Source organism: Muscardinus avellanarius (genome assembly GCF_963383645.1).
Source record: "Muscardinus avellanarius genome assembly, chromosome: 17".
Classification (NCBI taxonomy): Eukaryota; Metazoa; Chordata; class Mammalia; order Rodentia; family Gliridae; genus Muscardinus; species Muscardinus avellanarius.
The window spans coordinates 54,900,833-54,915,920 of NC_137803.1; the positions used below are offsets into that span (position 1 = coordinate 54,900,833).

The 15,088-nt window shown below is 39.0% G+C and overlaps 1 protein-coding gene across 1 annotated transcript in view; it reads right to left on the reverse strand.

Annotated features, from left to right (window-relative positions):
• The window catches only part of SMCHD1 (structural maintenance of chromosomes flexible hinge domain containing 1), a gene marked incomplete at both ends in the record, with an annotated part of 136,390 nt that overhangs the window by 36,426 nt on the left and 84,876 nt on the right, over positions 1-15,088 (reverse strand). Inside the window, 5 exons of the mRNA XM_080714285.1 lie at positions 452-516; positions 1,425-1,543; positions 4,413-4,570; positions 10,958-11,037; positions 12,857-12,982. Coding sequence (XP_080570411.1) covers positions 452-516; positions 1,425-1,543; positions 4,413-4,570; positions 10,958-11,037; positions 12,857-12,982 — 548 coding nt within the window. The remainder of the gene's footprint in view (positions 1-451; positions 517-1,424; positions 1,544-4,412; positions 4,571-10,957; positions 11,038-12,856; positions 12,983-15,088) is intronic.

Consider the following 15,088-nt stretch of genomic DNA (forward strand, 5'->3'; position numbering starts at 1 on the left):
TGCTAATATGATGATCACAACAATCTTTCCCCAAACCATTTTATGAAGATTTATAAAAATCAAACACAAGCCAGGCATGGAGGTGCACACTTGTGACTGAGAAGAATTGTAGGTTCATGGCCAGCCTCAGCTACTTAGTGAGACCCCGTTTCAAAATTAAAAATAAAATAGGGCTGAGAGCACAGCTTAATGGCAGAATGCCCCTGGGTTCAATTCCCAGCACCAAAATACATACATACATACATACATACATACATACATACATACATACATGACTAAAGCAACAAACTAAATAAAGCATATATTCCTTTCCTTAACCCCCTCAAAAAATCAGAGACATTAACTTTTTTATTTGACCATAAATTACTTTTCCTTAGGTAAGCAAGCAAATATCTCCAGAATTACTTTTTAACAAAATATGCATGAAAATAGGTAATGGTTTGATTAATACCTGAAATAGAAGCAGCCATCTTCCTTGTCATTATCTTTTATTTTAGTACAGCTAAATGTTTCTGCCTAAAAAAGGGATAGAAGGGAAAACAATTTTTAAGAGTTTATTCAAGATAAAAATGCATTATATACCTACATTTAATGTGACTCCAGATCCTATTTGGACTTATAAATACACAAGTACCCATGTATGCATTTTTATAATACAAATAAGACATAGCAAAGAATTTAAAATGGAAAAACATCCCATTATTAACGGGGACATAACAGATCTCTCTGGTGGTGATATTTCAAGGTAACAGCAGCCTCACTGGCCTGCTGGTCTGTATTAAGCGAGTGAAAATCAGAATGGCTTAGCTGGTAGCTTTCAGACTCTTAAGCTAGCTTCTAAAAATGCTTATGTGGGTTAATAAAAATGGAATGCTCTGACAAATTTTAAAATTTGGCTTCTATTTTGAGACATCTCAAATTTGTACTGTCTAATTTAGAAGTCAGTAGCTGCATGGGGCTATTAATTAAGCAAATGAAGTGTAGGTGGTCTGAAATGGGTTTGGCTTTGTCCCACTGTCGTTTAGACAAAATAAAGTGTAAAATATCTTAAGATGTCAAGAAAAACCACAATATAAGCTATTCTGTTTCAATAGCATCAACAAGCTGGGTGCAGTGATGCATATTTATTTTTAATACCAGCTGCTTGGGAGGCTGAAGCAGGAGGACTGGAAATTTGAGGCTAGTCTGTGCAACACAGCAAGATCTGATCCCAAACAAACGAACAAACTAACTAAAACCATAAAATTAATAGCATAAACAGAACTTTGAAACATACCGATGTAATTTTTAAATCACAAGTAGTGGAGTAGATTAATTTTCAGTTTTCAATACAGACAGATTGTATTCACACGGAAGGATTCCATTTTAATGAAAGTTTCAGCTACTTTTAACTTTACCAATGCCCCCCGCCCCCCGTCACTCACATTTGGGGGCGGCCGGCTCACAATGCTGTTGGCCAGCTTCCACATTTTCATGGAGATACGTGCTGGATTGATATTTTTAATGACACTCTCATCTTCAGAAATGACACTTATCATAAAATCTGTCATGGTAAGCATAAAGTACACATCTTATTTAAATTTTAATAACAATGTTTTCATGAGCAAAAAAATAAGACTTATTTAACTAGCATTCCCCAATAAGTCATCTAAAAAACTTAATGACAGACAGCTCTACTGGACATCAAGTTCTCCAGAAACTGAACAAATACATCTTTCTTCCTACTATTTTCTTGTCTTATTTTCACAGTCAGCCATATTATAAATTCTAGCATGCAAGACTAAAATGGCCAGACTGTGTCCACCCAGCAACTTAGAATCAGGCCAACTGCCCATACCATCGTATGTTGTGTGCATTCCTAGAACAGAATGTTTACTTTCTATGATTTTCTATAGCATACAATAACTGAGCATTAAATAAAATATTCCCATTATATTTACCATTTGTGACATTTACTTCAACCTATTATAATGTTCATTTATAAAAAACAGGTCTTGGGACCTGGAAGCAGGAGTGACCACCCCAGGTGGAGGGCTGGGAGCGGCAGCAACCAGCATGGCGGAGAAGCCTCAGTTTGGGAAGAAGATGCTAATTAAAGTGAAGCCGCTGACCAGGAAGGAAAGTGAGACTGACACTGAACCCACAGACAAGGTGGAGCAAATTAAGGAGCGTGTGGGGGAGAAAGAGGGAGCCCCCCGCAGGAGCAGCGGCTCATCGACAGTGGCAAACAGATGAATGATGTGAAGACGGCAGCTGAGTGCAAGGTCTAGGAGGCTCAGTCCTTCGCCTGGTGCTGGCTCTGAGGAGGAGGTGTCTCAGGCAGTGATGAGCCTTCCCTCAGTTACACCTCCTTACCCTGCTGCTCATAATGAGGCATCATATATCCTCTTACTCTCTGGGACCCCAGAGCCACTGTCCTCTCCCTTGGAGCCCAGCCTCGTGCGTCTACGCGGGGAGAATGTGAGGCTCGGGGATGCGGTGTCCCGGCCCACAGAGCCCTTGCTGCCATTGGGCTTTAGTTTGCAGTCCTGTGTGCTTCCCTCTCTATGGCTATGTCCCTGTTTGTTGAGAAAATATTTCCTGGCCTCCTGGAAACAAAACAAAACAGGTCTTATCATCTATAATGTATAAAAGGGAACGTATAGAGTCGGGCGTGGTGGCGCACGCTTGTAATCCCAGCATTTGGGAGACTGAGACGGGAGGATCGCAGTTCGTGGACAGCCTCAGCTACTTAGTGAGATCCAGTTTCAAAGTAAAGAATAAAAAATAGGGCAGGGGCTGTAGCTTGGAGGTCGAATGCCCCTGGGTTCCATCCCCAGACATGCCAAAAAAAAAAAAAAAAAAAAGAAAAGAAAAGAAAAGAAAAAGAGAGGAATGTATAACTGATGATTATTTTTTGTTTGTTTTTGTGGTACTGGGAATGGAACCCAGGGGCGTTTTACCTTCGGGCTACACTCCCAGACCTATTTTATATTTTATTTAGAAACAAGGTCTCACTAAGTTGCTGAGAGCCTCACTCAGTAGCTGAGGGTGGCTTTGAACTTGCTCGATCCTCCTGTCTCAGCCTACTAAGTGCTGGGATTACAAGCATGTGCCACCACACCCGGTTTGTAATTGATGATTTTAAATGATAGTTTAAAAATTTTAAATCCACACTTTTTGGTGTTTCCTCTTTTACTGCTTGTAACTACATTCAGGCATCCATCTCTTTAATAAAACAGAAGTTTCCAGAAATTTACCTGTGCAAAGCAATTTCTGATTTTCTATCAACCAGGCAACAGCTACACTAATTAAAATGATCTGTTTACCCAACTGTCTCATCCATTAGAGTGTATTCATTGAAAACTGTAATATTCATTATTACAATTAAAAGCCCAACATAGTAAGTAAACATTTTTGTTCTGAAATATCTTTTCTTGTGTTTGTGTGGAACTGGGGATGGAACCCAGGGGCATTCTACCTCTGAGCTAAACCCCAGCCCTATTTTTTATTCTTATTTTGAAACAAGGTCTCACTAAATTGCAGAAGGCCTCACTAAGTAGCTGAGACTGTCTGAGAAACTTCAATTCTCCTGACTCAGCCTCTCAAGTAATGGGATTACAAGCATGCTCTACTATGCCTGGCTGTGTTCTGAAATATCTTTAATCATAAATCTTGATGTTAAGACAACATCACAAGCTGGGTATGGTGGTGCACACTTGTAATCCCAGTACTTGGGAGGTTGAGACAGGAGGATCAAAAATTTGAGGCCAGTCTTAGCAACTTAGTAAGGCCCTCTGCAACTTAGTGAGACCGTTTCAAAACAAAAATAAAACAGGGCTAGGGGTATAGATCAGAGGTAGAACACCACTGGGTTCAATCCTCAGTATCATTTAAAAAAAAAGACATCACGGCATATTTAATAGAGAATAACTCCACAGTTCTCACCATTTAGTTCCTTTATAGAATTAGCAATCCTGTGAACATCCAAACATCCACTGAACTGCTTCCTCGGTTGCCGGCGTGTGTATGAGCTTTAGTTCACCTTTAATATGAGGACAGCTGGACAAAGCTGAACATTCTCCCTTTGCTTTTTGGAGGGGTGGGTACTGCAGACTGGCTGCAGGAAAACTATACCTCTGAGCTACCTCCCTAGCCTTTTCATTTAAAAAAAATTTGAAATAGAGTCTCATTAAGTTTCTGAGGGTTTTGCTAAGTTGTTGAGGCGGGTCTTGAGCCCCATTCATCTTGTCTCAGCCTACCAAGTACTGGGATTATTGGCATGGGCCTGGCTTTTTTGTCATTTAATAGGCAATGGCACGTGTGCTTTCTTATCATGCTGAACACCAAGTATAAATAATTTATCCAACTCATGTTATTTTGAAGCAAATTATATATAGTTTTGGATTATTTAAACATTGCCAGATACTCACCAGTGAAAAGACTCCCTGCTAAAAAGGACGCATCTTTGTCATACTTGACATTGAGACGAATGGGTTTCTCAGGGTCTGGAAGAATCATTAGCTTAATTACAGGTCCTTCTATCGTGCTCTTGTTATAGAGTGCTTTAACCTGCATAACATGTTCTCCCCTGTCAACAACAAACAAAAAGAGAAAAAAGGAGAGGGATTCAAATTACATTAGTTAAAACTTAAAAACCTGGAGACAATTTATATAAAGTTTAACTCTTTTTTTAACTCCTCAGTTCCAACCCCCACCTAACCCTAAATAGAAGGACAGTTATTACTCTTAACTTCAGCAATTAATTAGAAATGCAAGGATGGCTCAACATATGTGAATCAATAAACCTAATATACTATATAAATAGAAATAATGATGAAAACCACATGACCATTTCAGTAGATAGCCTTTAATAAAAGTCAACATCCCTTCATACTAAAATCTCTTAATAAATGAGGTATAGAAGGATCATACCTAAATATCATGGCTACATATAACAAACCCACAGCCAACATTATAATGAGTGGGTAAACACTGAAAGCATTTCCTCAAAAATTATGAAAAACAAGGATGTCTATTCTTACTACTCTTATTCATTAAAATACGTGAAATATTTTCCAGAGAAATTGGGCACGAGAAAAAATAAAGGGATACAAAAGGGAAGGAGGAGTTTAAATTATCCTTATTTGCAGATGATATTCTATACTTGGCAAATCCTAAAAACTCTACCAAAAAAAAAAAAAAAGAAAGAAATCAATGGACAAAACCCAGGAGTTTCCAAACAGCAACAATGAGCTCACTAAGAAAGAAACCAGAAAAGCAATCTCATTCATGATAGCCTCAAAAAACTAAAACAAAACAACCTCCCCAGATAAAACCTAGCAATAAACCTAATCAAGGAGGTAAAAGACTTCTGAGATGAAAATAACAAAAAAGCTAAAGAAAGAAATTAAAGAAGACACGAGAGGCTCGAAAGGCACGGGCTCCATGTTCATGGGCTAGAAAACATATTTTTGGTTTCTTTTCTTTGTGGCACTAGGGATTGAACCCAGGGCATTCTATATCAAAGCTACATCCCCAGCCCTATTTTATTTTCATTTTGAAAATAAGATCTTGCTAGGTTGGTGAAAGTCTCACTATTTGCTGAGGCTGTTCTCGAACCTGTGATCCTCTCGTCTCAGCCTCCCAAGTACTGGGATTACAAGCATGTGCCACCATGCCAACTAGAATTAAAACTTTAAATGAACACATTTTCAAAAGTGATGTACAGATTCAATACAGTCCTATCAAATACCAATGACATTCTTCATGGAACTAAACAGTAACAATCCTGAATTCACATGGAACCACAAAGGACCCTGAACAGCTAAATCAATCCTGAGTGAAGAGAGCAACACTGGAGGTGTCCCACTACCCGATTTCAAAATTTACTACTGAGCCACAGTAATAAAAAACAACATGGTATTGCCATAAAAACCACACACAATAGACCAATGGAATAGAATAGAGGACCCAGAAATAAATCCATCACATATTTAGCCAACATTCTTGATAAAGGTATAAAAAATATACATTGAAAAAGATAGCCTCTTCAACTGGGTGCTGGGAAAATTGAACACCCACACGTTGAAGATTGAAACTAGACATATACCTCCTACTCTGGGTCAAAGATCTTAATGTAAGACATGAAACTTGGACACTACTAGAAGAAAAGATAGGGAGAACACTTAAAGATACTGGGATAGGCAAAGATTTCCTGAACAGGAATCCAATAGCTAAGAAAGTAATAGTAACTATGACAAATGGGATTGCATCAAATTTAAAAGCTTCTGGAGAGCAAAGCAAACAATCAGCAGAGTGAACAAACAATTTACACAAAGGGAAAATTTCTGCCAGCTATTCACCTGTTAAGAGGATTAATGTCCAGAAATATAAAAAGACACTGAAAAAAAAGAACAATAAGCCGGGTACACACTTGTAATCTCAGTACTTGGGAGGCTGAGACAGAAAGATCGAAGGTTCGTGGCCAGCCTCAGCTACTTAGTGAGGCCCTCCACGACTCAGTGAGACCCTGTTTCAAAAAATAATAAAAAAGCTGGGTGTGGTGGCACACACTAGTAAGCCCAGCATCTGGGAGGCTGAGACTGGAGGGTTACAGTTTGTGGACAGCCTTGGCTACTTAGTGAGGCCCTCTGCAACTTGGTGAGACCCTGTTTCAAAATAAAGAATAAAAAATAGGGCAGTGGGTGTAGCTCAGAGGCCGAATGTCCCTGGGTTCCTGGGTTCCATTCCCAGACGAGCAAAAAAAAAAAAAAAAAAAAAGCTGGGCATGGTGGCGCATGCAAGTTTGAAGCCAGCCTCAGATACTTTGTGAGTCTCTTAGCAAATTAGTGAGAACCTGTTTCCAAATAAAATATAAAATAGGTCTGGGAGTATAGCCCAGTGGTAGAAAAGGTAGAAAGACCCTGGGCTCCACTCCATTACCACTAAAATACATACATACATACATACATACATACATACATACATACATACATACATAAACAGGGCTGAGGGGGGTGTAGCTCAGAGGTGAAATGCCCTAGGATTTAATCCCCAGCAACACACACACACACACACACACACACACACACACACACACACGAAAAAAAAAAGGAAAGAAAGAGAATAAGCTGGGCATGGTGGCACATGAATGCAATCTCAGTGATTCTGGAGACTGAGGCAGGAGATCCCCAAGTTCAAGTCTACTCTGAGCAATTTATGGAGACTATTTCAAAACATAAGATAAAAAGGACTAGAGATGTAGCTCAGTAGTAGAGTATTACTGGGATCAATATCCAGTTACACACACACACACACACACACACACACACACACACACACACACACGAAGAAAGAAAGAAAGAAAGAAAGAAAGAAAGAAAGAAAGAAAGAAAGAAAGAAAGAAAAGAAAGGAAAAGAAAAAAGTAATCCAATGAAATAAGCTAGCAGATGATCTGGACACTTCTCAAAAGTAGGAGTACTGTCGGGAGTGGTGGCACATACCTGTAATCTCTATATTTGAGAGGCTGAGACAGGAGGGTGGCAACTTAGTGAGACCCTGCCTCCAAACAAAAGCAAAATAAAAGAAAAAGGGCTGAAGCTGGCGTGGCATTACACCTAGCATTAGAGGTGTAATGCTAGGATTGCACCTGTAATCCTAGCATTTGGGAGATGAAGACAAGAGAATCATGGTTTGTGGACAGCCTCAGGTACTCAGCGAGGCCTTTCGCAACTCAGTGAGACCCTGTTTCAAAATGTATAAAGAATAAAAAATAGGGCTGGGGTGTAGCTGGGAGGTACAATGCCCCTGGTTTCCATCCCCAGAACTGGAGGAAAAAAAAAAAAAAAAGAAGAGAAAAAAATATGGTGTATGTATATACACAATGAAGTAATACATCCATAAAGAATAAAATTGGAAACAAAAGACTTCCAGGAAGATGGTGACCGAGAAAAGCGGGGCTTAAGAGCCCCGCTAACAACCAATCTTCATTACCACAAAATCAGCGCCTTTCATAGCCAGAAAACACCATCACCAGAGAAACTAAAAAATCACCAGCCCCAGAGAGGAGGGGGACTCAGAACGGAGCTCAGAGCCACAGAGAAGATACGCTGGCCTCACGCCCGAGGACGTGGCAGCAGCGCCTTACTGCCGGCGGCAGCGACAAGTTCACCGGACGGCACCAGACCAATGCACTCAACAGCTCACCAGGCTCCAGAGAGGAGCGGCGGACAGCGAGCCGAGGGACTCAGAGCGGAGCTCAAAACCAGAGAAGAAATACCCCAGCCTCACGGCTGAGGGCATTGCAGTGGCGCCATATTGCCACCGGCGGCAGCAGCAGCAAATTCACTGAGTCCACTAAAGCTCCATCTGCGTACTCAACAACAGTGAGTCAAATTGCGGGCCCCAGAGGAGAAATCCCAGTACTGACTCCCAAGGACTTGACCCAGTGGGGGAGTGGCGGTGGCAGAGATATCACACCATAGGAGAACGCCCAACCTGGCACCCCCCCTAGTCTAAAGCAGCCTCTATTGACTCCCTGGGTCTGAGACTCTGTGATACAACCCAGTAAAGGAGTAGTGGGGTCTGAGATACTACAGACTCGAGATCCAGAGCACCTTAAGTGAAGTCTTAGTGACCCAAGAAAAGAACCCAGAGAAGGCACAAACTTCTGAAATCATGGGAAAGAGGAATAACAATGGAGCAATGAATGCCCACAACCCCACAACATCAGAACCCGATAAAACAGAAATTCAGAGATTTCTAGAAGATCAAATCAGGAAAATAACTGTAGAAATAATAGAGGTGTTTCGAAAAGAATTCAGAGAGAGCCAAAAGAGATAAAGGATGTAATTAATGAAGTAAAGGCCTCAATTCAAAGTACAAACAACTGATTAGACCACATGGAGAATAGAATCTCGCTCTTAGAAGATGAGCAATCCAAAAATGAACGTATAGTTTCTAATCTAGAAAAAAATACCCGACAGCAGGAATCTGACATTGAAGAAATATGGGTACAATTTAAGAGAGCTAACCTAAGAATAAATGGAATAGAGGAGGGAAAACAAGGTGAAACCAAAGGGACCAACATCTTCAAGGAAGTAATAGCAGAAAATTTTCCAAACGTAGAGCAAGAGGTCGATACACAGGTCCAGGAAACTTATAGAACTCCCTTTAGACAGGATCGGAGAAGAGGATCTCCACGCCACATAATTGTCAAAATGACCAGTGTGGAAGCCAAGCAGAGAATCTTAAAAGCAACAAAAGCAAAGAGCCAAGTGACATTCAGAGGCAAACCAATTAGAATCACTCCAGACTTCCCAAACCACGTCATGAGAGCCAGAAGGGCTTGGAGTAACATATTCCAAACTCTGAAAGAAAACTACTTCCAGCCAAAAATTTCCTACCCAGCAAAACTTTCTATCAAATTAGATGGAGAAATAAGAAGCTTCCATGACAAACAGAAACTGAAGGAATTTATGTCTTCAAAACCAGCACTAGAGAAAATACTCAAAGAGATTAACTACAAAGAAGAACTAGGTAACACACACCAGAACCAGAGAAACAAGATTTTCCATCCAACAGACAACTAAGATGGGTTATCTGTGGAGATTCATTATTTGTTAGTCTTTTACCTATCTCTAAACTGTATTGTTTACTTTTATTGATGTTAATTTTTAGGATTTCTAGTTGGAATATTAATATACCTCCAGATATAGCATTTGGAAATATTTTATCTCATTCTATCAGTAACTTTTAACTCTGTTTACATTGTCTTTGGATATACAATATTTTTTTATTTTTTTAGGGAGTTTGTATACTCTTCTGTTGCCTGTGCCATTGAAATCATATCCAAGAAATCACTGCCAATTTCAATGTTGTGAGGTTTTATGACCCAGATTTTCTTCTAAAAGCTTATAGTGTTAAGATTTATATTTAGGTCTTTTATCTATTTTGAGTTAATATTTGTATATGGGATTAGGTAAGGGTCCATTTTTTTTCATGTAATTATTATTTTTCAACAATATTTAGTTAAAAGATTATTATTTCCTCCACCAAATGTTCGTGGAAACCTTGTCAAAAATAACTTGACAATATATGGACGAATTTAGTTCTAGGCTTTTATTTAACTCCAATGGTCTATATATCTGCCTTTAGAACAGTACTACACTGTTTCAATTATTGTAACTTTATATGGTTTGAAATCAGAAAATATATATCTTCTAGCTTTGTTCTTTTTCGAGATCGTTTTGGGTATCTAGAGTCCATATTCCATATTAGGATAGATTTTTTTCTGAAAAATAAATATATAAATATATGATAGTTTCACCTAAAAAAAAGAAAAAAATATTCTCTGGTAAGAAAGAAAGCAAAAAGAAATATTGAAATGTTATCTTTAAGTTATCAAAAGCTTGGTATCAGACAAATGAAACTGTTATGTGAGATTATCATTTTTAATTTTGGATAAATTGCTATAATACTAGATGTCAACCACTAAGCCAAGCATGGGAGGGAGGGATGGGAAGGGAATGGGGTGGGGACTGGGTGGGGGCTGACTGGGTGATGTGTGCATGTATGTCTACAAAATTTTTTTTTTGTATCCCACTATGATGTATGAATACAGTGCACCAATAAAAATTTAAAAAAAAGAATAAGATTATGTCATTTGTAGAAAAATGCTTAGAACTGGAGAATATCATGTTCATGTAGGTGAAAGATAGAGAAAGACAAGAGTTGCAAGTTTTCTCTTCTATGTAGGAACTAACAAAAAAGATGACCTAGAATAGAGAGACTTGTAGGGAGCGGTGAGGGGACCATGGGAAGGCAAGAGAGAGGGGAAGGCAAGAGAGCAGAGGAGAGTGCGCAGATCAAAGCATGAGACCTGTGCATGGAAGTGTCACAGCGAAACCCATTGCTTATACAGTTAACATGCATTCATTATAATAAAAAGAAAACCCAGCATCTACTGGCTCTTACCTAGGGGCAACAACAACAAACACTCCCAGATTAGCCCTGCCCTTCTCATTTGTTTTATGCTGTTGGTTTGAAGGTGTGAGCTAAAAACAAAACAAAATGGTTAATTAGAAAATTAAAGATATCAAATGATATCTCTTCTATTATAATGTTTTCATCTATTCCTATCTTAAAAGTTATATTTCCACATATTTCTAAAGTCTAAAAATTTTAAATCCAAAACTACTTGAAACGATGTGATGTAATTACAAAATCCAAAAGATAATAATCACCCATCTTAATCAATTAACTAAAATTTCACATTGTTATTAAGTTGTAGAATTCTGAGTTCACTACATCAATATTAATAATATATGAAGTATGCTTACACAAACATTGAAGGTCTATTCCAAAGCTGGGGCAGGTATGGGGTACAGCACTAGAAAAATAGATCTATGCACGTACATACTCATCTAGACATTATATACAACACCATCTCCATTCTTTATCTTCCTCTTCAATGTTTACTCAGGTATGCTTTTGAAATTTTTACTTCAGAGTGACAACCAAGATTTCATTTTCAAGTGATTAAGATTCACTCTGGTTTAAAGCAGCTTCCTGTCCCAATCTTCATGGAAACAGTTGATAACTAATCTTAAACTTTCTGGTAGCCAATCAATATGTTTAGCCCCAAACTTTAAAAGGCCAAGTTCATACTTGCCCCATTAAAAGAACAACAAAGTTGGGCATGGTGGTGCATGCTTGTAATCCCCCTGCTTGAGAGGCGGAGAAGCCAGCCATGCTGGCTTAAGAGACCCTGTTTCCAAATAAAAAAGTATGAAGATAGGTCTGGGAGTATACCCTGGAGGCAGAAGGGTTTCCAGGAACCCCAGTACCACCAAAATAATAATAATAAAAAACAACAACAACAAAGGAAAGGGGCTTTGAACTAGAAAACAGCAAAACAACTCAGTTTAGGTCTGGTAGCTATGCCCAGGCTCTGATAGCTCTTCATAAAATTAGAGGATGGGTGCCGGGCGTGGTGGCTCACGCTTGTAATCCCCGCGCTTGGGAGGCAGAGACAGGAGGATCGCGCAGGTTCGATGCCAGCCACGCTGGCTTAAGAGACCCTGTTTCAAAAAATAATAAATAGGTCTGGGAGTGTAGCCCGGAGGTAAAAGGGCTTCCAAGAACCCCAGTATCACCAAAATTAATTAATTAATTAATTTAATTAATAATAAAATAAATTTAGAGGATGGGTATCTGGATACCTCTTTGTTTAGTCTCAGCATATCTGTTGCCCCAATAATGCCTGTTCCTTATCCCATACTGTGGATCTTTATTTGAAGTAATTTTTATCCAGGATAATGTTAATCTCAAATGCAAATATTACTAGTACTGTATAATAACTGCCATAACTGTATAATCTGACCTCTTGTTACATGGTTATAAGATATAAACTTTACTTCTTATAAAGATTTTAAGTTAATCCATACTAAGTGGTAATTAAGGTTTTTAAGACTACATGTATATTTTGTATTGTTTTTTGTGGTACTGTGAATTGAACCCAGGGCCGTGCATACACCAGACAAGTGCTCTTCCACTTAACTACATCCCTGACCCTTTCTTTTTTATTTTTCTATTTGGAGACAGTGTCTCTCTAAGATGCTAGGCTGGCCTTAAACTTGCAATCCTCCTGCCACAGCCTTTGAGTAGCTGGCATTACAGGTATGTGCTGAAAATATGACCTAGATATCATCATGCAAGTCAAACACAGTTTTGGTTTTTTTTTCCTTTTGTAGTGCTGGGGATTAAACCTCAGGTTTTGCTCATGCTAGGCAAGCATTCTACCACTGAGCTACATCCCCAGCCCTGAAGTACAGAATTCTAGGCGAAAAACATTTAAGAAAGCTTAAAACTTACCTTTAAGTTGCTAGCTTTCACAAGATTTATTTTAACATGTGGGACATGTGCGGGATTATCCCACTCATCACAAAGTTGAACAGTGAGAGGGTTCTGTAGTTCTCGTCCATTAATCACTGGAATGGACTGAAATGAATATAAATATTTTAAGAAGCACTGAAATACATACTAACCAAAACAATAACCTGAATATCTGTAAAACAAATTAACTAATATATCTGTTCTATTCAAAAATCACTTTTCAGCAATGAAAATAAACTTCTGAAAGCCAATTAGACAAATGCCCCTCATAAAAATGACTGATACTTTGATAAAAAGAAAAACAACATTTGAAATTAGTTTCTAATATTACTTTCAAGTTACATATTAGGATGAATTTGATAGAGCTGGGTGTGGTGGCGCACACTTATAATCCCTGCGCTTGGGAGGTGGAGAAAGGAGGATCGCGCAGGTTTGAAGCCAGCCTCTCTGGCTTAAGAGACCCTGTTTCCAAATAAAATATAAAAAATAGGTCTGGGAGTGTAGCCCGGAGGTAGAAGGGTTCCACCCCCAGTACCATTAAAAAAAAAAAAAAATGAATCTGATAGAAACAGAAGCTTATCTTTGGTTGTCATCTTTATTACTGGCAATCTGTGGTTTAGTTCTGTCAATTTTTAGCTATCTGACACTGTATATTAAGTAAAGACAGATTTTTAACCCTTGGTTAGAGAGATTACTCTCACTAATGATCTACACTGTCATGCTGGCTTTGCATGCTTCTCTCTTCCTCCATGGTGAATATGTTAGGCTCCTAGGATTCTAAGGCTCTTTCTGCTGGCCTATTAATACTGGATACATCACAGGACACATTGTCAGCTGGGCATGGTGGTTGGAAGCCTTGAGAGGCTGAGACAGAAGGATCTTAGGTTTGCAGCCAGCCTCAAAGATTTAGTGAGATCCTTCAGGAATTAGTGAGATTCTGTTTCAAAACAAAACAGAAACTAGAGCTGGGGGTGTAGCTCAGAGGCAGAATGCCCCTGGATTCAATCCCCAGTACCACAAACAAAACAAAACAAATGAAAAAAGGATACAATGTCAAGTAAGACAGCTGGTAAAGGTACAATTCTCTGTGTCAGATTGTTAAAAAGAAGATGGGAGAGAACTAAAGAGTAAAAAAGAAAAAAAAAAATCTCTTTCCAACCCATATTCTTTCTGTAATCACACAGTACTTTAATCTTTATGTACCCTAACTTTTTTTTTTTTTTTTTTTTTGGTGGTACTGGGGATGGAAACCAGAGGACTTCTACCTCCAGGTTATACTCCCTGACCTATTTTATATTTTATCTGGAAATGAGGTCTTGCTAAGTTGCTGAGAACTTCACTACATAGCTAAGGCTGACTTCGAACCTGTGCGATCCTCCTGTCTCAGCCTCCCAAGTGCGGGGATTACAAGGGTGCACCCCCACTCCCGGCCTATCCTAACTTCTTTTGAAGGAGGCCTAGTTCTGAGTTGAAAAGTGCCTCACTGAGTAACAGGCTGGCCACAAACCCGGATCCTCCTGTCTCTGACAATATGTTCTTTAATGTATCCAATATTAATAGGCCAGCAGAAAGAGTACCACCACATCCAATCTGAAGGAGGCCTAACCTTTTAAAGGACTCCCACCTACTTTTAAAAGATATCTTCTGAGTGTGTGTGGGGTACTGGGGATCAAGTACTCTATTACTGAGTCACATTTTTAAGACAAGGACTTGTTAAATTGTTCAGGTTGGTCTCAAAGTTGCAATCCTGCCTCAGTCTCCCAAGTACACAGAATTACAGGTCCATGGAACCCCACCCTGTTCAGAAAATGACTAGTCAAAGTTGGTAGTAATAAGGTTTTCTGGCAAACAGCTGAAAAAGTCTGTGAAAACAAATCTATTCTGTCACTGTGTGTGTATGAAGTCACTTCCCCTTTACTGCTTGGATACTATGTGGGGAAGGGAGGTCACGAATTAAAGCAGGGTCAGGTGTGGTGGCGCATGCCTGTAAGCCTAGAACTTCAGAGGCTGAGGCAGGAAGGTCACTGGTTCCAGAACTGTGTCAGTAATTTAGTGCTTCAAAATAAAAAAAAAGAGCTGGAATATAGCTCAGAGATAAAATGCCCCAGTAGCACCAAGAGACACAAGATGATAACTTTTCTCTATATAAACATATTAGTAACATATTGATAAATTAGTTTTAGGATTTAACATTTCTAGATTCCTACAGTA